Source organism: Ictidomys tridecemlineatus, chromosome 4 (assembly GCF_052094955.1).
Source record: "Ictidomys tridecemlineatus isolate mIctTri1 chromosome 4, mIctTri1.hap1, whole genome shotgun sequence".
Taxonomy (NCBI): Eukaryota; Metazoa; Chordata; class Mammalia; order Rodentia; family Sciuridae; genus Ictidomys; species Ictidomys tridecemlineatus.
Window position 1 is genome coordinate 62,470,307 of NC_135480.1, and position 17,936 is coordinate 62,488,242.

At 37.2% G+C, this 17,936-nt stretch overlaps 1 protein-coding gene across 7 annotated transcripts in view; it reads right to left on the bottom strand.

Moving 5' to 3' along the window:
- The window catches only part of C2cd3 (C2 domain containing 3 centriole elongation regulator), a 143,547-nt gene that overhangs the window by 119,166 nt on the left and 6,445 nt on the right, over window positions 1-17,936 (bottom strand). For 6 of the 7 annotated variants that reach the window (XR_013437797.1, XM_021725087.3, XM_078046662.1 and 3 more), the window contains exon 3: window positions 15,507-15,664. Coding sequence is in view for 5 of the 7 variants with exons in the window: in XM_021725087.3 (XP_021580762.2) it covers window positions 15,507-15,664 (158 nt within the window). In the remaining 2 variants the exon portion in view is untranslated. Of the gene's footprint in view, window positions 1-15,506; window positions 15,665-17,936 lie in introns of those variants that run through there. The other variant, XM_078046663.1, reaches the window with a different exon arrangement.

Below are 17,936 nucleotides of genomic sequence, written 5' to 3' on the forward strand. Positions count from 1 at the left end.
CCCCGAAAAGCTCCTGTGAAGGAATATTCAGAGGTAAAATGATTGGATTATGAGAGCTGTTTCCTAATCAAGTCTATCATAGTTTGAAAGGTCTGACTGTAGGCACGACAGGCGTGGCTGGTGAGGTGGATCACTGGGGATATGTTCTGGAAGGATGCATCTTCCCTGTGGTCCCTCTCTCCTACTTTTCTGCTACCTGATCCTGCCATGAGCTGAGCAGCTTTCCTCTGCTGGGCCCTTCACTATGATGCGCTCCCTTACCTTGGGCCCAGAGCAATGGAGCTCATCATCTATGTATTAAACCTCTGAAAGTATGAGCCCAATAAACTTTTCCTCCGCTAAATTGTTCTTACAGGGTATTTTGGTCATAGTGACACAGAAGCTAACTAAAACAGCCTCACACATGCTAAGCATATGTTCTACCACCACAGCCAGATTTTCTGTTATAAAACTATTTCATCACTTTAACTGGACATATCTTTCTTAAAAGGCCCTCAGTTCTCTAAAGTCTTCTCCAATGGAAACTTCCACTTTCCAGGATAAGAAACACTGACTTACTCTTTTCTGGTGCTATCTACACACCAGCACTCCTCTTCTGTTAAATATATCATTCCTCTTCTGAAGCCTACACCCATCCACATATACTATAAATATACGATATACTTCCTCCATCCCTAACAGAGCAACCTTAAGATGTTTACCATCCTTCTAGCAACAAGTTTCTCTTTAGCACTAAGTTGCCTACAATTATCTATTACATCTAAAACATCTAACAATATCAGAGATAGTAGTAAATTAGTATGTCTAATTTTCAGATTTATGCTGGTCAATGTAGCATTTAAAAAAATTAAATCACTTAACATTGCTTTGAAGAATTGCATTTCATATAAAAATATGAATTTCTGACTTCTCTTGAAAAATCAAAAGATCTAGCAATGCTAGGCCTCCATTCCCACATGGCAAAAATTAGTTACAGCTAATTGCTTTTGTCAGGATATGTATTCCAGCTGCAAATTCCTAACACGTCCCAAAGGGAGGCAGAATAACAACTGCTGGTTATAGTTCCATCTGGGGCCTTGTTTTAAAATTTTTTTTTGTTTTAGTAAAATCAACATTTTCATAAATGTACAGTTTCACAAGTGTTTTTTTTTTTTTGTGTGTGTGTGTGTGGGGGGGACAGGTATCAGAGATTGAACTCAGGGACACTCAACCACTGAGCAACATCCCCAGACCTATTTTGTATTTTATTTAGAGAAAGGGTTACAATGAGTTGCTTAGCAACTCGCCATTGCTGAGTGTCATCTTCCTGCCTCAGCCTCTGGAGCTAAGCAGCTAGGGATTACAGGAGTGAGCCACCACGCCCAGCTACATTCACAAGTTTTTAACACAAGAATAGATATACATAACCAGTTCCATAATCAAGATACTTAACACTTTCATCACTCCAAATAATTCTCTTGTGCTATCCTTTTTTATAGCTACACCTTCTCCTCACCTCTAACCACTAGCAGAGTTTTTTAGTGGTAAGGCTGCAAACTTAAAAGGCAAGTTTGAGTGACAATGTTAAATAATTTGTATCATGTCTCTTTATAGTTGATGCAAACACAGATAAAAGTAACTGTCTGATAGCTCTACTTATTTAAAATATCAATGAGAATCTCAATGTGATTGAAAAACTTTTGGACGTGATGCTCATGACAAAAAGCATGAAGAAAATAATTCTCTTAGGCTGGAGATGTGGCTCAAGCAGTAGCGTGCTCGCCTGGCATGTGCGGGGCTGTGGGTTCGATCCTCAACACCACATAAAGATATTGTGTCCACCTAAAACTAAAAAAAAAATATTAAAAAAAAGGAAAATAATTCTCTTTACTGAGAAAAGTCTTGAACAGTTTATTGAAGACATGACAATGGACAATGCTCCTGAAATGGTCTTTGTCAACAGTAGACTTGTTTCAAAATCTAAATCTCTGGCAACACTTTGCAAAGACACAGAACTCTAAATTATTCATTAACTTCTTTGTCTAAAAAGCGAAATGTCAAACATCATATGTATATAGTTAAAATATGAATTAAATAAATTTCTGGGTCAATGTTTTACTTGATAAACTGGATCAGAATTTATAGTATGCTGTTATTATTACATTGATATTAGGGGGCTTCGAGCTAGGTGTGATGCTAAACAAATATTTGAGCTTGGGCTTGAGCCAAAGGAATTCTCAGCCTCAGATCACCAGCAGAGACTGACAATCTGATTACTTATCTGCAAGGACACTCACGTGGAACCACATAATACATGATTCATTTTATTCCTTTTTCAAGGATTTTATCTTTGGAAAATTTATCTGGAAAGGAATGATGTTTTCTATTTTGCTCTATTTTTCCATGCCCAAAGAGGATATTCAGAAATGAAAATAATGACATAAAATGCATTCCTAAAGTTATAGAGTTAGGAATTAATATCCCAAAAAGATTTTTTATTTTAAATTTTATAAATATTAAAAATGTTCAATTTATATTTATCATTTATACTGAAAACTAACTTATGCTGGCTAATACTATACAGAGCAACACTTAGGATTAAACGTGATGGTTGAAATTTTAAGTTTTATAAATATCTTAGAAGTAATACCCTATTAAACCAAAAAAAGGCAAAATTGATCAAAGTTTGATTTCATTAAAGAAAAACTGTTTTCAAAAGACATCATCAAGAAATAAAAAAGATAAACCACAAGCTAGGACTATAAATAAATAAATAAGATATAAACAAATTAATAACTCAACTCCATAAACAAATAAATAACACCTAAGCCCACTTATATATATCACAAATATAAAAATCCTCTCAAAACTCAATGAGCTTAGCATGGTAGCAGACACCTGTAATCCCAGCTACTTGGGAGGCTGAGGCAGAGGATTGTAAGTTCGAGGCCATCCTGGACAACTTGGCAAGGCTCTAATGCAGAATTCAGTGACAAGTATAGAAAAAAAAAAAAAAACAACCAGAAAACAAAATACTTATTTTAAAAATATGTGGGCTTTGAGTGTACCTCAGCAGTAGTACTTGCCTCATGAGGGCGAGGCTGTGGGTTCAATCCCTAGCACTGAAAATAAAAATTAAAAATAAAAATGGGCAAAAGAATTGAACAACATTTTACAAAGGTAAATTAGAGGTTGGTACATTTTCTTAGGATGGGGCCAGAGAGTTAATATTTTAGGTTTTGTGTGCTCTGTCATACTTACTCAATTCTTTTGTCAAATGAAAAAAAAATCATAAACCGTATAAAAATGTAGGGTGTGGCTGCTTTCTAGTAAAGTTATTTGCAAATATAGGTGGTGTTTTAGTGAACTTTTGCATTATTGTGAATAAAATACATGATAAGAATAACTTAGAGGAGAGAAAGTTTATTTGGGCCTCATGGTTTCAGAGGTCTCAGTCCATAAATAGCCAACTCCATTGCTCTGGGCCCAAGGTGAGGCAGTATGTCATAGGGGAAGGGCCCAGCAGAGGAAAGCTGCTCAGCTCATGGCAAGATCGGGGGAGAGAGAGAGAGAGAGAGAGAGAAGATATACCTTCCAAGGGCATGTCCCAATGGCCTACACTTCCTCATGCCATGCCCCACCTCCCTAGTTACCACCCAGTCAGTCCATTCAAAGTAGGATGGACTGATTAGGTTACAAATTCCCAGTCTTATCATTTTACCTCTGAATTTTAACAGAAGCTTTTGGAGGATACCTCATATCTAAACTGTAACAGGTGGTGAGCCAGATTTGGCTTGAGAGTTATAGTATTTGAACCCCTGAAGAAAATATAAGAATGGCCAAAAAGGTGATGAAAAAACACTCAGCAAATCATTAGGAAGTGCAAACTCTGCAGCAAGATATAAGTATATACTCACTAGCTAGAATGATAAAAAGACTGACCATATTAAGTTCTGGTGAGGATGTGGAAAAACTAGAATGTATGTTCTACTGATAGGAATATAAAATTGTACAAAAATTTAAAAACCACTTAGCATATGGATCAGTAATTCCATACTTGGGTATTTTCCCAAGAGAAATAATAACTATGTCCACATACAGAGTTGCTTTATTTGAAATAGGCAAAAAGTAGGGGGAAAAAAACTCAACAACTGAAAAAAAGATTTATAAATTGTGGAATATCCATACAATAGGAACAACTAAGCAAAAAGGAACTTTTATACACAAAGTGATATGGACGAATCTCTGTAACTGGCTTCGTCTATTTATTGTATTAATATATCCTAACCTAAGTGAGAAGCTAATGGGTATTTACTATATGGCTATTATTTTACCATATATATATAATGTTTTGCATATCTATCTATTTAATGAAAACAATTTTAAAATGATAAATGAAATAAAATATATAGTGCCTAATATATGGCAGGTGTGGGCATACAATAAATATTGATTTTTAAAAGGTTAGCATCAGGGTTGGCTTCGGAAGATGGCGGCGAAGGGAGTGCATCACCCCAGTGCGCCGCGCCACTGAGCGGGAGAAAGACGAGGTGAAACGGCTGAAGGCTATCTTGTTGGGAATTTCCAGTGAAATTGAGGTGCTCCAGAATCTAGTGGACGGATTTCCATCGCGCGAGGTTCGGCTGTGGGAGCTCGATTTCTCCTCTCGGAGGGTCGCATTGCCTGATCGGCGATCGCCCCGAGGCTGGAGTCCGAGGCGCACGCCGGGAAGTGGTGAGGTGCCAGAGCGGGGGTGCAGCAATACGGATTCGGGGGGCTCCCGCCAGTGGTACAATGGCCGCGCTTAGTGCTGAGTTCCAGCTTTGAGACAGAGGAGAGAAGCGGTCCAGTTCGGTTCCTGACACGGGTCGGACCACGGAGGAGGTCAGCAGCCGCCATCTTGGAGAGTTGATGTAATCATCCCTGTTTTCTACTGATCTCAGCTCATCCAGCTACGGAACAGGTGATTTCAGGCTGGTATTTGCCTGCGTCTCGCAGACAGATAGCACAGGCTCGGGCCTGGAGAACTTGTGGGGCTCGTTCCTGGCAAGGCGTGCGCCGGGCTCTGAGCAGCTGGATTCTGGTTCCCAAGGCTAACTTGGCCCAGGGCTGGGGAACCTGCGGAGACTGCCTGTGGAGGCCAGCTCCAAGCGGAGCGTGCGCTGAGCTTGGGGCGACTGGGTTCCGACTCCCTGAACAGTTTTGGCCTGGGGCTGGGGAACCTGTGGGGGTCACTCCTTGGAGCCAGCCCCCAGCGGAGAGTGCATCAGGATCAGAGAGGCCGGGTTCTGGCTCTCGAAGCTGCTTTGGCCCAGGGCTGGGGAACCTGCGGTGACTGCTTCTCAGTCCGGGTCCTGCTGGGTGCTGTGGGGGCCGGGGGGTGGGGGCAGAGTGGAGCTGCCGCCTGCACCCAGAGCAGGCCAAGTGACCTGCCGGCGTGGTATCACGACACCCCAACTGCAGCTGGGGCCGAAGAGAGTAGCCGCCCATGCCTAGAATAGGACCAGTGACCCCATGGCGCGGTAGCCAAGTAACCTCATTTGGAGTAGGGGCTATGCAGAGCTGTCGTCTGAGCCTGCAGGGTAGGCAGACCTGCGACCCACTGGCAAGACAGGCCCGGTAGCCTGCCAGCATGGTGGACACGTAGCACCGAGGCAGTCACGTCACACTGGTTGGAGTGGGGGTGAAGCAGGGCCGCCACCCGGGTCTGGAGGGGGCTCAGCGACCTGTTGGAGAGGTAGTCAGGTACACCCATTGGGAGTGGGGGCTGTGCAGAACTGAGACCCACCGGCCTAGAGGCCTGCCAGCGTGGTAGACACGTCACACCAATTGGAGTGGGGACCAAGCAGAGCCGCCGCCCACATCTGGATTAGGACCAACGACCCCAGGGCGTGGTAGTTTCGTCACCACAATTGGAGTGGGGGCAGAGCAGAGCTGCCACCCGCGCCCGCAGGGGGGGCAGACCTGCGACTGACCAGTGTGGTAGACAGACCACCTTAATTAGAGGAGGAGTACAGCCAGTACCCGCCCTGCAAGGGAGACTTCCCAACTATACAAGAGCAATATAAATAAATAGGGGGTAAATTTCAAAAACACAACAGTTTCACCAAACAGAAAGAAACGCGAGCAGTATGAAAAGACAAGGAAAGAAAGGACCACAAGCAATGCAGGTCAACTCAACTTTAGAAGAGGTAATAGCTGCAACAGATGGAATGTCAGACAGAGTTTAGGATATACATGCTTCAGATGATCTGCAGTCTCAAGGAAGACATGAGACAGCAAAATCAGACAATGAAAGATCACATTGACAAGGAACTACATAAACAAATCCAGGAAGTAAAAGATCAATTTCACAGGGAGATAAAGGTAATAAAAAACAAACAAATAGAAATCCTAGAAATGCAGGAAGCAATAAACCAACTTAAAAACTCAATTGAGAATACTACCAGCAGAGTAGATCACTTAGAATATAGAATATCAGACAATGAAGACAAAGTATTTCAACTTGAAAAGAACATAGACAGCTCAGCAAGTCTGCTAAGAAACCATGAGCAGAACATCCAGGAATTATGGGATAATATTAAAAGACCAAACTTAAGAGTCACTGGGATACAGGAAGGCACAGAGCTCCAAACCAAAGGAATAAACAATCTATTCAGTGAAATAATACGAGAAAACTTCCCAGACTTGAAGAATAAGACAGAATCCCAAATCCTAGAAGCCTACAGGACGCCGAATGTGTAAAATCATAAGAGATCCACACCTAAACACATTATAATGAAGATGTCCAACATACAGAATAAGGAGAGAATTTTAAAAGCTACAAGAGAAAGGAAGCAGATTACATTTAGGGGTAAACGAATCAGGATAACAGCTGATCTCTCAACACAGACTCTGAAAGCTAGAAGATCCTGGAATAACATATTTCAAACACTGAAAGAAAATGGGTTCCAACCAAGAATCGTGTACCTGGCGAAATTAAGCTTCAGGATGGAAGATGAAATTAAAACCTTCCACGATAAACAAAAGTTAAAAGAATTCGCAGCTAGAAAACCATCTCTTCAAAAAATCCTTGGCAAAACATTACAGGAAGAGGAAATGGAAAATAACATTGAAAACCAACAGTGGGAGGTAGGACAGTAAAGGGGGGAAAGTAATCAAAGAGGAAAACAAATCAGGTTTAGTAACATTAATAAACAAATATGGCTGGAAGAACAAATCATATCTCAATAATAACCCTAAATGTTAAAGGCTTAAACTCACCAATTAAGAGACACAGGCTAGTAGAATGGATCACAAAACAAGACCCAACAATATGCTGCCTACAGGAGACGCATCTGATAGGAAAAGATATACATAGACTGAAGGTGAAAAGTTGGGAAAAATCATACCACTCATATGGACTGCGGAAACAAGCAGGAGTGTCCGTACTCATATCTAATAAAATAGATTTCAAGCCACAGTTAATCAAAAGGGATAAAGAAGGACACTTCATACTGCTCAAGGGAACCATACACCAACAAGACATAATAATCATAAATATATATGCCCCAAATAATGGTGTAGCTATGTTCATCAAGCAAACTCTTCTCAAGTTCAAGAGTCTAATAGACCACCATACAATAATCATGGGAGACTTCAACACACCTCTCTCACCACTGGACAGATCTTCCAAACAAAAGTTAAATAAGGAAACTATAGAACTCAATAACACAATTAACAACCTAGACTTAATTGACATATATAGACTATATCACCCAACATCAAGTAGTTACACTTTTTTCTCAGCAGCACATGGAACCTTCTCAAAAATAGACCATATATTATGTCACAGGGCAACTCTTAGGAGTAGAGATAATACCATGCATCTTATCTGATCATAATGGAATGAAACTGAAAATCAATGATAAAAGAAGGAAGGAAAAATCAAGCATCACTTGGAGAATGAACAATAGGTTACTGAATGATCAATGGGTTTTAGAAGACATCAAGGAGGAAATTAAAAACTTCTTAGAGTTAAATGAAAACACAGACACAACATATCGGAATCCATGGGACACATTGAAAGCAGTTCTAAGAGGAAAATTCATTGCTTGGAGTTCATTCCTTAAAAAAAGAAAAAACCAACAAATAAATGATCTCATACTTCATCTCAAAATCCTAGAAAAAGAAGAGCAAAACAACAGCAAAAGTAGAAGGCAAGAAATAATTAAAATCAGAGCTGAAATTAATGAAATCGAAACAAAAGAAACAATTGAAAAAATTGACAAAACTAAAAGTTGGTTCTTTGAAAAAATAAATAAAATCGACAGACCCTTAGCCATGCTAACAAAGAGAAGAAGAGAGAACCCACATTACTAGCATACGGGATGAAAAAGGCAATATCACAACAGACACTTCAGAAATACAGAAGATAATCAGAAATTATTTTGAATCCTTATACTCCAATAAAATAGAAGATAGTGAAGGCATAGATAAATTCCTTAAGTCTTATGATCTGCCCAGATTGAGTCAGGAGGATATAGACAACCTAAACAGACCAATAACAATAGAGGAAATAGAAGAAACCATCAAAAGACTACCAACTAAGAAAAGCCCAGGACCAGATGGGTATACAGCAGAGTTTTACAAAACCTTTAAAGAGGAACTAACACCAATACTTTTCAAGCTATTTCAGGAAATAGAAAAAGAGGGAGAACTTCCAAATACATTCTACGAGGCCAACATCACCCTGATGCCTTAACCAGACAAAGACACTTCAAAGAAAGAAAACTACAGACCAATATCTCTAATGAACCTAGACGCAAAAATCCTCAATAAAATTCTGGCGAATCAGATTCAAAAATATATCAAAAAAATTATACACCATGATCAAGTAGGATTCATCCCTCGGATGCAAGGCTGGTTCAATATACGGAAATCAATAAATGTTATTCACTACATCAATAGACTTAAAAATAAGAACCATATGATCATCTCGATAGATGCAGAAAAAGCATTTGACAAAGTACAGCATCCCTTTATGTTCAAAACTCTAGAAAAATTAGGGATAACAGGATCATACCTCAACATTGTAAAAGCAATCTATGATAAGCCACAGGCCAGCATCATTCTGAATGGAGAAAAATTGAAGGCATTCCCTCTAAGATCTGGTACAAGACAGGGATGCCCTCTCTCACCACTTCTGTTCAACATAGTCCTCGAAACACTGGCCAGAGCAATTAGACAGACGAAAGAAATTAAAGGCATAAAAATAGGAAAAGAAGAACTTAAATTATCACTATTTGCATGTGACATGATTCTATACCTAGCAGACCCAAAAGGGTCTACAAAGAAACTATTAGAGCTAATAAATGAATTCAGCAAAGTGGCAGGATATAAGATCAACACGCATAAATCAAATGCATTCCTGTATATCAGCGACAAATCCTCTGAAGCGGAAATGAGGACAACTACTCCATTCACAATATCCCCCCCAAAAATAAAATACTTGGGAATCAACCTAACAAAAGAGGTGAAAGACTTATACAATGAAAACTACAGAACCCTAAAGAGAGATATGGAAGAAGACCTTAGAAGATGGAAAAATATACCCTGTTCATGGATAGGCAGAACTAACATCATCAAAATGGCGATATTACCAAAAGTTCTCTATAAGTTCAATGCAATGCCAATCAAAATCCCAACAGCATTTCTTGTAGAAATAGATAAAACAATCATGAAATTCATATGGAATAATAAAAGACCCAGAATAGCAAAAACAATGCTAAGCAGGAAGTGTGAATCAAGCGGTATAGCGATACCAGACTTCAAACTATACTACAGAGCAATAGTAACAAAAACAGCATGGTACTGGTACCAAAACAGGTGAGTGGACCAATGGTACAGAATAGAGGACACAGTAACCAATCCACAAAACTACAACTATCTTATATTTGATAAAGGGGCTAAAAGCATGCAATGGAGGAAGGATAGCATCTTCAACAAATGGTGCTGGGAAAACTGGAAATCCATTTGCATCAAAATGAATCTGAATCCCTTTCTCTCTCCATGCACAAAAGTTAACTCAAAATGGATCAAGGAGCTTGATATTAAATCAGAGACACGGCGTCTGATAGAAGAAAAAGTTGGCGATGATCTACATACTGTGGGGTCGGGCTCCAAATTCATCAAACACCCATAGCGCAAGAGTTAACAACTAGAATCAACAAATGGGACTTACTCAAACTAAAAAGTTTTTTCTCAGCAAAAGAAACAATAAGAGAGATAAATAGGGAGCCTACATCCTGGGAACAAATCTTTACTCCACACACTTCAGATAGAGCCCTAATATCCAGAGTATACAAAGAACTCAAAAAATTAGACAATAAGATTACAAATAACCCAATCAATAAATGGGCCAAGGACCTGAACAGACACTTCTCAGAGGAGGACATACAATCAATAAGTACATGAAAAAATGCTCATCATTGCTAGCAGTCAGAGAAATGCAAATCAAAACCACCCTAAGATACCATCTCACTCCAGTAAGATTGGCAGCCATCATGAAGTCCAACAACAAGAAGTGTTGGAGAGGATGCGGGGAAAAGGGTACACTTGTTCATTGTTGGTGGGACTGCAAATTGGTGCAGCCAATTTGGAAAGCAGTATGGAGATTTCTTGGAAAGATGGGAATGGAACCACCATTTGACCCAGCTATTCCCCTTCTCGGTCTATTCCCTAAAGACCTAATAAGAGCATGCTACAGGGACACTGCTACATCGATGTTCATAGCAGCACAATTCACGATAGCAAGATTGTTGAACCAACCTAGATGCCCTTCAATACATGAATGGATAAAAAAAAATGTGGCATTTATACACAATGGAGTATTACTCTGCATTAAAAAATGACAAAATCATAGAATTTGGAGGGAAATGGATGGCATTAGAGCAGATTATACTAAGTGAAGCTAGCCAATCTATAAAAAACAAATGCCAAATGACTCCTTTGATATAAGGGGAGTAACCAAGGACAGGGTAGGGACGAAGAGCTGAGAAGAAGATTAACATTAAACAGGGATGACAGGTGGGAGGGAAAGGGAGAAGGGAAATCGCATGGAAATGGAAGGCGATCCTCAGGGTTATACAAAATTACATATAAGAGGAAAGGAGGGGTAAGACAAGATAATACAAGTGGAAGAAATGATTTACAGTAGAGGGGGTAGAGAGAGAAAAGGGGAGGGGAAGGGAGGGAAGGGGAGGGGGGATAGTAGAGAATAGGACAGACAGCAAAATACATCAGACACTAGAATGGCAATATGTAAATCAATGGAAGGGTAACTGATGTGATACAGCAGTCTGTATACGGGGTAAAATTGGGAGTTCATAACCCACTTGAATCAAACTGTGAAATATGATATATTAAGAACTATGTAATGTTTTGAACGACCAACAATAAAAAAAAAGTTAGCATCAATGTCCTTAATTTTGCCCTGCTCAATCTCAAAATGTTTCTTTTTTTTTCCCTCCTAGTATAATTCCTCCGTCCCAAATTTAACCCTATCATTTGTGTTCGTGATAAGAACTCATTCCCATCAAATTCTCTTCAGAACCTAACTTATCAATTATTTCATTTTACTTTTACTCTCTTCAATTGCTCTTTCCTTTGGCCTACCAAAGTCTCCTGTACTCTAAAAAAGGGATGGCAAACTCATTCTGTAAGAAGTCAGATAGCAAATATTTTAGATTTTATTTGCGTATAAAGATCCTTTAAACATAGAAACCATTTTTTTTTTTAAGTCAAAAAGCCGGATTTGATCCATGGGGTAGTTTGCCAACTCCTTGTTCTAAAACATGATGCACCACAACTTCTCAATTCTATTTCCTGCTACCAAAACTACCTCTGTAACCTAGGGAAAATTTAAATAAACCCTGTAGCTTCACTTGCTTTTAGTTGATTTTAGAAAGCACTAATTTTGGAGGACATGCAGCTGAATAATATTAGTCTCCCACTAGCTTTGCTATATATGACACCTCTGACTGAACCTAACATGTTAAAATTGTTCTTAAGCAAAAACTGCCTTTCCCTATTTTTTCTGGCAGAAGTTGTCTTTCACAATCTTCCCTGTTCTTCAGAAAAAGATGACTTTTGTATCCTAATGCTTATCTTCAAGGTTAGTTATTCCTGAAAAAAGGAACTAAAAAGACATGAGTCCAAAGACTTTCTAATCAGTAAATTTTTTTTTTTTTTTTGATTTGCAGAACCCAGCACATCTGGTTGTCTACAGATAACAGTGGCACATTTCAGAAAATTTGCAACTACCATGGAGTCTTCCTATCTGGTATGCTTACACCCAAATTCCTATGTAAGTCTTGCACTTGCATCTCCTGAGCAAGATGGTCTTTTTTTGGTGACAGCAACAAAGACCATCTTCTTTGTTTTACTAGCTTTCCAAATAAACTGTTTTTCCTTGCCCCAACAACTTGTCCTTGAGTCACTGATCTGTTCAAGTAGCCAATGTGAAATTGAGTTTGGTAACATTTCTCAAATTCAAGTTGCTGTGTTGCCATCACACACCTAACACCATATTAAGCGTTTCTATATTTTTTTCATCTCATACAATCCTTGCAGTGATACTAAAATGTTTTAGCACTATTTTACAAAATAGAACATTGAGGGGCTGGGGTTGTGGCTAAGTGGTAGAGTGCTATTCTTGCACATGTAAGGGACTGGGTTCGATTCTCAGCATCACATAAAAATAAATATAAAGATATTTTAAAAAATAGGATATTGAATCTTGGCAAGTATAAACCATTAGGTAGTTAACACCAGAATTGTTTTTATAACCAGTTTCTTTATGTCTAATTCTAGAACACTTTTGATTATATCACACTACTCCCATTTTTTCACTGTGACTTATCTGGGAAACAGAAATCTTCAACTGGTGCTTCTACTTTTTCACTGAAATGCCTACTATTTTTATACTCAATCTAATTTCTGTCTCCACTGCTCTATTAAAAACCATTCAACAAATCCAGTAATATATAAATTTAAAAACTACAGGGCTGGGGCTGTAGTTCAGTGGTAGAATGCTTGCCTTGCTTGTATGAGGCACTGGGTTTGATCCTCAGCACCACATAAAAATATAAATAAATAAAGATTGTGTGAATCTTGGGTGAATGATGAAATGTTCTAGAATTAGAACATTCTAAAAGAAAAATTTTAAAAAATTTATAAGCCACAAACAAGTCTTATTATATCAATGACATTTAAGTATGATTTAAAAAATAGAGTAGCCACTTTGAAAAGTTTGGCAGGTCCTCAAAAAATTAAACCAGGGTACCATCCCACCCAACAATTCTACTACTAGGTATATACCCAAGAGAACTTAAAACATGTTCACAAAAGAACATGTACATGAATGTTCACAGCATCATTATTCATACTAATCAAAAAAAGGAAAATTCAAGTGCCCATATCAACTGAAGAATGGATAAACAAAATAAGGTATACTTATATATCAAATATTATTATCCATAAAAAGGAATATAGTGATGATACATGCAGAAAACATGGATGAACCTTAAAAACATTACGCCAAATGGAAGAAGCCAGTTGAAAAAGGTCACACATTGTTCTGTATATATGAAATGTCCAAAACAGGCTAGTATATAGAGACAGAAAGTAGATTAATAGTTGCCTGAGATTGGGAAAGGAGAAAATGGGAGTGGTTGGTAGTGGGTACAGCGTTGCTTTTTGGAATGATGAAATGTTCTAGAATTAGTAAGTGATGGTTGTATAATCTTGTGATATACTAAAAACTCCCCAAATTATACACTTTAAAAAGGTAAATTTTATGGTGTGAATTATATCTTAATTTTAAAAAAGAAAAAAAAAACCTACCTAGAATCCTATATTTCTACCTTTTCATTTTTCCTTATTTTTTTCTCTAGTCATCAATTATACGTACATATATAATTGATCACTTTAATTTTCCTGTCATGGATACAAAATCATTTTCCATGCTGCCATACAACCATAACTATGTAATTTTACCTCTTATAGATATAAAATATATCAAAAGACTACAATTTTAATATTTTGTTTTTTCCAATATTAAAAATGTATTCCCATAATTAAGCCTAAGGGGATCTTAGGCTTAATTATGGGAATCTTCTTTTTATGATTTTTTTAAATGTATTTTTTTCTACTTTTTCTATTGGTGCATTATAGTTGTACATAATGATGGGATTTGTTGTTACATATTCATACATGCATAAAATATAAAAATATAATTTGGCCAATATCACTCTCTAGCATTTACTCCCATCCCCTACCCCCTTCCCATCCCTTGATCCTTTTCGTCTACTGGTCTCTCTTTGATTTTTAGGAGATCCATTCCCCACCTTTCTTTTCCTTTCTTTTCTCTTAACATGATTGTTTCTAGTTCCTTTTTATGGTATTTCTTTACAATCAGTTCCTAAATTGGAATTATTGAGCTATATAATATGATAATTTTTATGGCCCTTGAAACATGGTTCCTACTATCTTGCAAGTCTGATACAATATATACCATCATCAGAAGAGCACAAGTAAACAAGACTGATAACCATAATATTATCAACATTAGATGTTACTTTAAAATTTAATGTATAAAATATGACACATACAATAAAGAAAATGTTAAGTTCTTTCACTTAGTTTGATCTATTTCTGGATTCTCTAATCTGTTCCACTGACATAATTACCTGCTTGTGGTTTTATAATACATTCTTACATCAGATAATGTAAATGCTCTTTCCTTATTCTTTTGGACAATTTCTTATTTATTTGTTTAATTTTCTATATACATTTTAGAACACACTTTAAAGGTATAACTCCCCCTTGAATTTCTAAGGCATCTATCTGAATATTCAGAATTCTCTAGAAAGCTCTCCCAAAGGTTCCCCTCAGAAAAGTGACCCTTTGAAGTTCTTTCCCAGGATGTCTATGCATATCTGCAGCATAATATATATCACTCTGTTTTCTGGAAAACTAAATTAGAGGGCCATCACTTATATCTGAATCCTAAGTTAGGTTAGGAAGAAAATGTAAGGTTAATCTATGAATAAATCAAAGACACCTCTTGGCACAAGTTTAACAAGAGATTATTGCTTGGTACTACATTAGAAGCTGGGGGAAAAGCAAAGAAAGAAAACAATCTTGCCTTTCAGGGAAATCTGGACTTTGAAAGGAAGGAGAATAAAAGGCATCCTACTAATGAGCAACTTTGGAGATTTTAACAGAATGATTATGTAATTAATGTTTATATGAATTTAATAGAATGTAGAGAAGAATGAGTACAGTAGGAGTTATGAAGGACTCTTGGAAATTGAGATAGGCAGAGAAGCACTAAATGGATTTGGTATGTTATAGTCTCTGTTACAAACATGAGTAAAGCCATGAGGTGATACATGGGATGCATGTACCTATCAACTCCACAAGGCTCAATTATTTCTGCCCCCCAAAATTTTATTCTATGCAGTAAAGAATTAAAATGTCTTTACCTGAAGTTCTCCAAGTTTCTTAGACGTTGGTGAAACAATGGTAAAAAATCCATTGATTTGATGGGTTGGAGAAAGCTGAGCTAGTCCACTGATCTGAACTTTACCAATTGGAAGATGATCAAGTTTGGTGATTACTTCCAGCACCAGGACAGCCATATCTAATTAGAAATAATGATAACTTAGATATTTTTCATTTATTTTTAATTTTGGAAATGGACGAGCGATATACATTGAAAAACACTTTTACTTAAAAATTTCAAATTAACCAGATACTTTCAATACCAATTTAGGGGTAGGGGGGGAGTGGAAGTGTAAGCCCAAGACCAAAAGAACAAGTATGTTTCAGAGAAGAATGATAAATACCTTACACTAAGTGGGGGAAAAAATACTGAATAAAATACTTAGTATACCAAGTATCTGGACAAGGAATATACCTTTAAAGGAGTACTGTACTAACCATATTTGCCAAGAACTTAGGCTTTGTCTTTGAAATATAAAAGCAACAAATCTCAGTTGAATTCTTTCATTGAATTAGACAAAAGGCTGCTCTTACATAGCTGAAAGGTTTGGTTCCCGTCTCCCAGGAGTATCTAAATGCTTACTCCTGGGTTATATCTGGAGAACTGAGCTAATGAAATAAATCCCTTGAAACTAAGGAATGGAAATATATACTTTAACTGTTTTCTTCAATTATTCATTTAGACCTAATACCTTCATGGTCTTCATTCATAGAAGGATAAATATTAAGTATGCAAAATGAATCTATGATCATTTCAAGAAAGTACAACTTCTGAAGATTTTTAAATTGTTTTTAGATATTGATGATCTTTATTTTATTCATTTATTTATATGCAGTGCCGAGAATCGAACCCAGTGCCTCACACATGCTAGGCAAGTGCTCTACCACTGAGCCACAACTCCAGCCCCAACTTCTGAATATTTTATTACCAAAGTTGAGAAATAGTTCACTTTCACCACTGAAAGAAAAGCATGTGGAACTTATAATGAGAAGACCTATGGTTATGTCTTGGTTCTAATATTCACAAGCTATTTCTGTGTAAACCACAACTATCTATAAACAGGCATTATAACACCATATAGTTGCTATGTGAGAAATTAAGGTACACAGGGCCCTTCTACACCATAGTAGCTAAATGGCTATTATATGACTTCAGGCAAATTACTTAATAAACCACAGTCCCTTTCTTACCTACTCATGGAGGTTTTCTAAAAAAATCATATGAGCTAATAGATGCAAAAATGTTTTGTAGTCTATAAAATGATATGCACAGGTGGAATAAGAGAAATAGATCAACATTTGTGGGCTCTTTACTAACAGCCAAGTTCTCCCATGTCTCATTAATCCTCTTTATGATTCTATGATATAGGTGTTTCTCTCTCTATCTGGGGATAAAACAAGCTCAGAGAGGTCACATAAAATTCCTGAGTTTAATAAGCTTTAAAGTGCCAGAACTAGGCTAAAACTCAGTTCTACTGAATTATATATCTCTTCATTATTCATTACTTCATTATAATGCTTAATTCCCAATAGACTTCTAACCTTTATCCTTCATTTTTGCTGTTACTAGAATTCCCATTGTTCAGCATTATTACCACCCCTCCTTTCTTGCATTTTCCTACTAATTAAATCTTATGAAATTATTGAGAGGCAAAAATCAAGTGGTAAGGTCCACAGAAGTATCATAATTTTTCCAGTTTCTACTTTAATCTTTCCATATTCCAAATATTTTCATGGCTGCTATTTCCTACAAAGCAATAAAGGGCAAGGGAGGAAAAATGTAAGAAGAGAATGGGGAGCACATCTCCAAATCCTATAATCCTTCTAGTTTTTGAATCCACATGGCATAGCAGAAATATTAATGTTCTTAGAATCACCAGCCTCCCTGAAATTAGGGTTAGTGTTATGGTAACCTTAGGTTGATCACTTTTAACTCTTTGAACCTCAAATTCATGACTTAGAAAACGAGGCAAATACACAGTACAAACATACAGATCCTCATAGAATGCATTCTAGTACTTCCCAGAGACTTTATTACTTTAATTCTTCTATTATATTTTCACTTTCACACACACACAAAAAGCTTTAAAAGATTAAAATTGCAGAACTGGGATTGTGACTCAGTGGTAGAGTGCTTGCCTAGCATGTATGAGGCACTGAGTTCGAACTACTCAGCACCACCTAAAAATAAAGAAATAAAATAATGGTATTGTGTTCATATACAATTAAAATTAAAAAAAAAATGCAAAGATTTTTCTCAATAATTAAAAAATCAATATTTAATAGGTATTTACAATTTCCTTAACTTCTTTTCAGAACAAGACAAAATAGACATAAAGAAATAAAATTTAAACACTTTGCCAATGTCACAGGGTCATTTGAAACACCAAGTAAGATGATAGAAGTGAAAG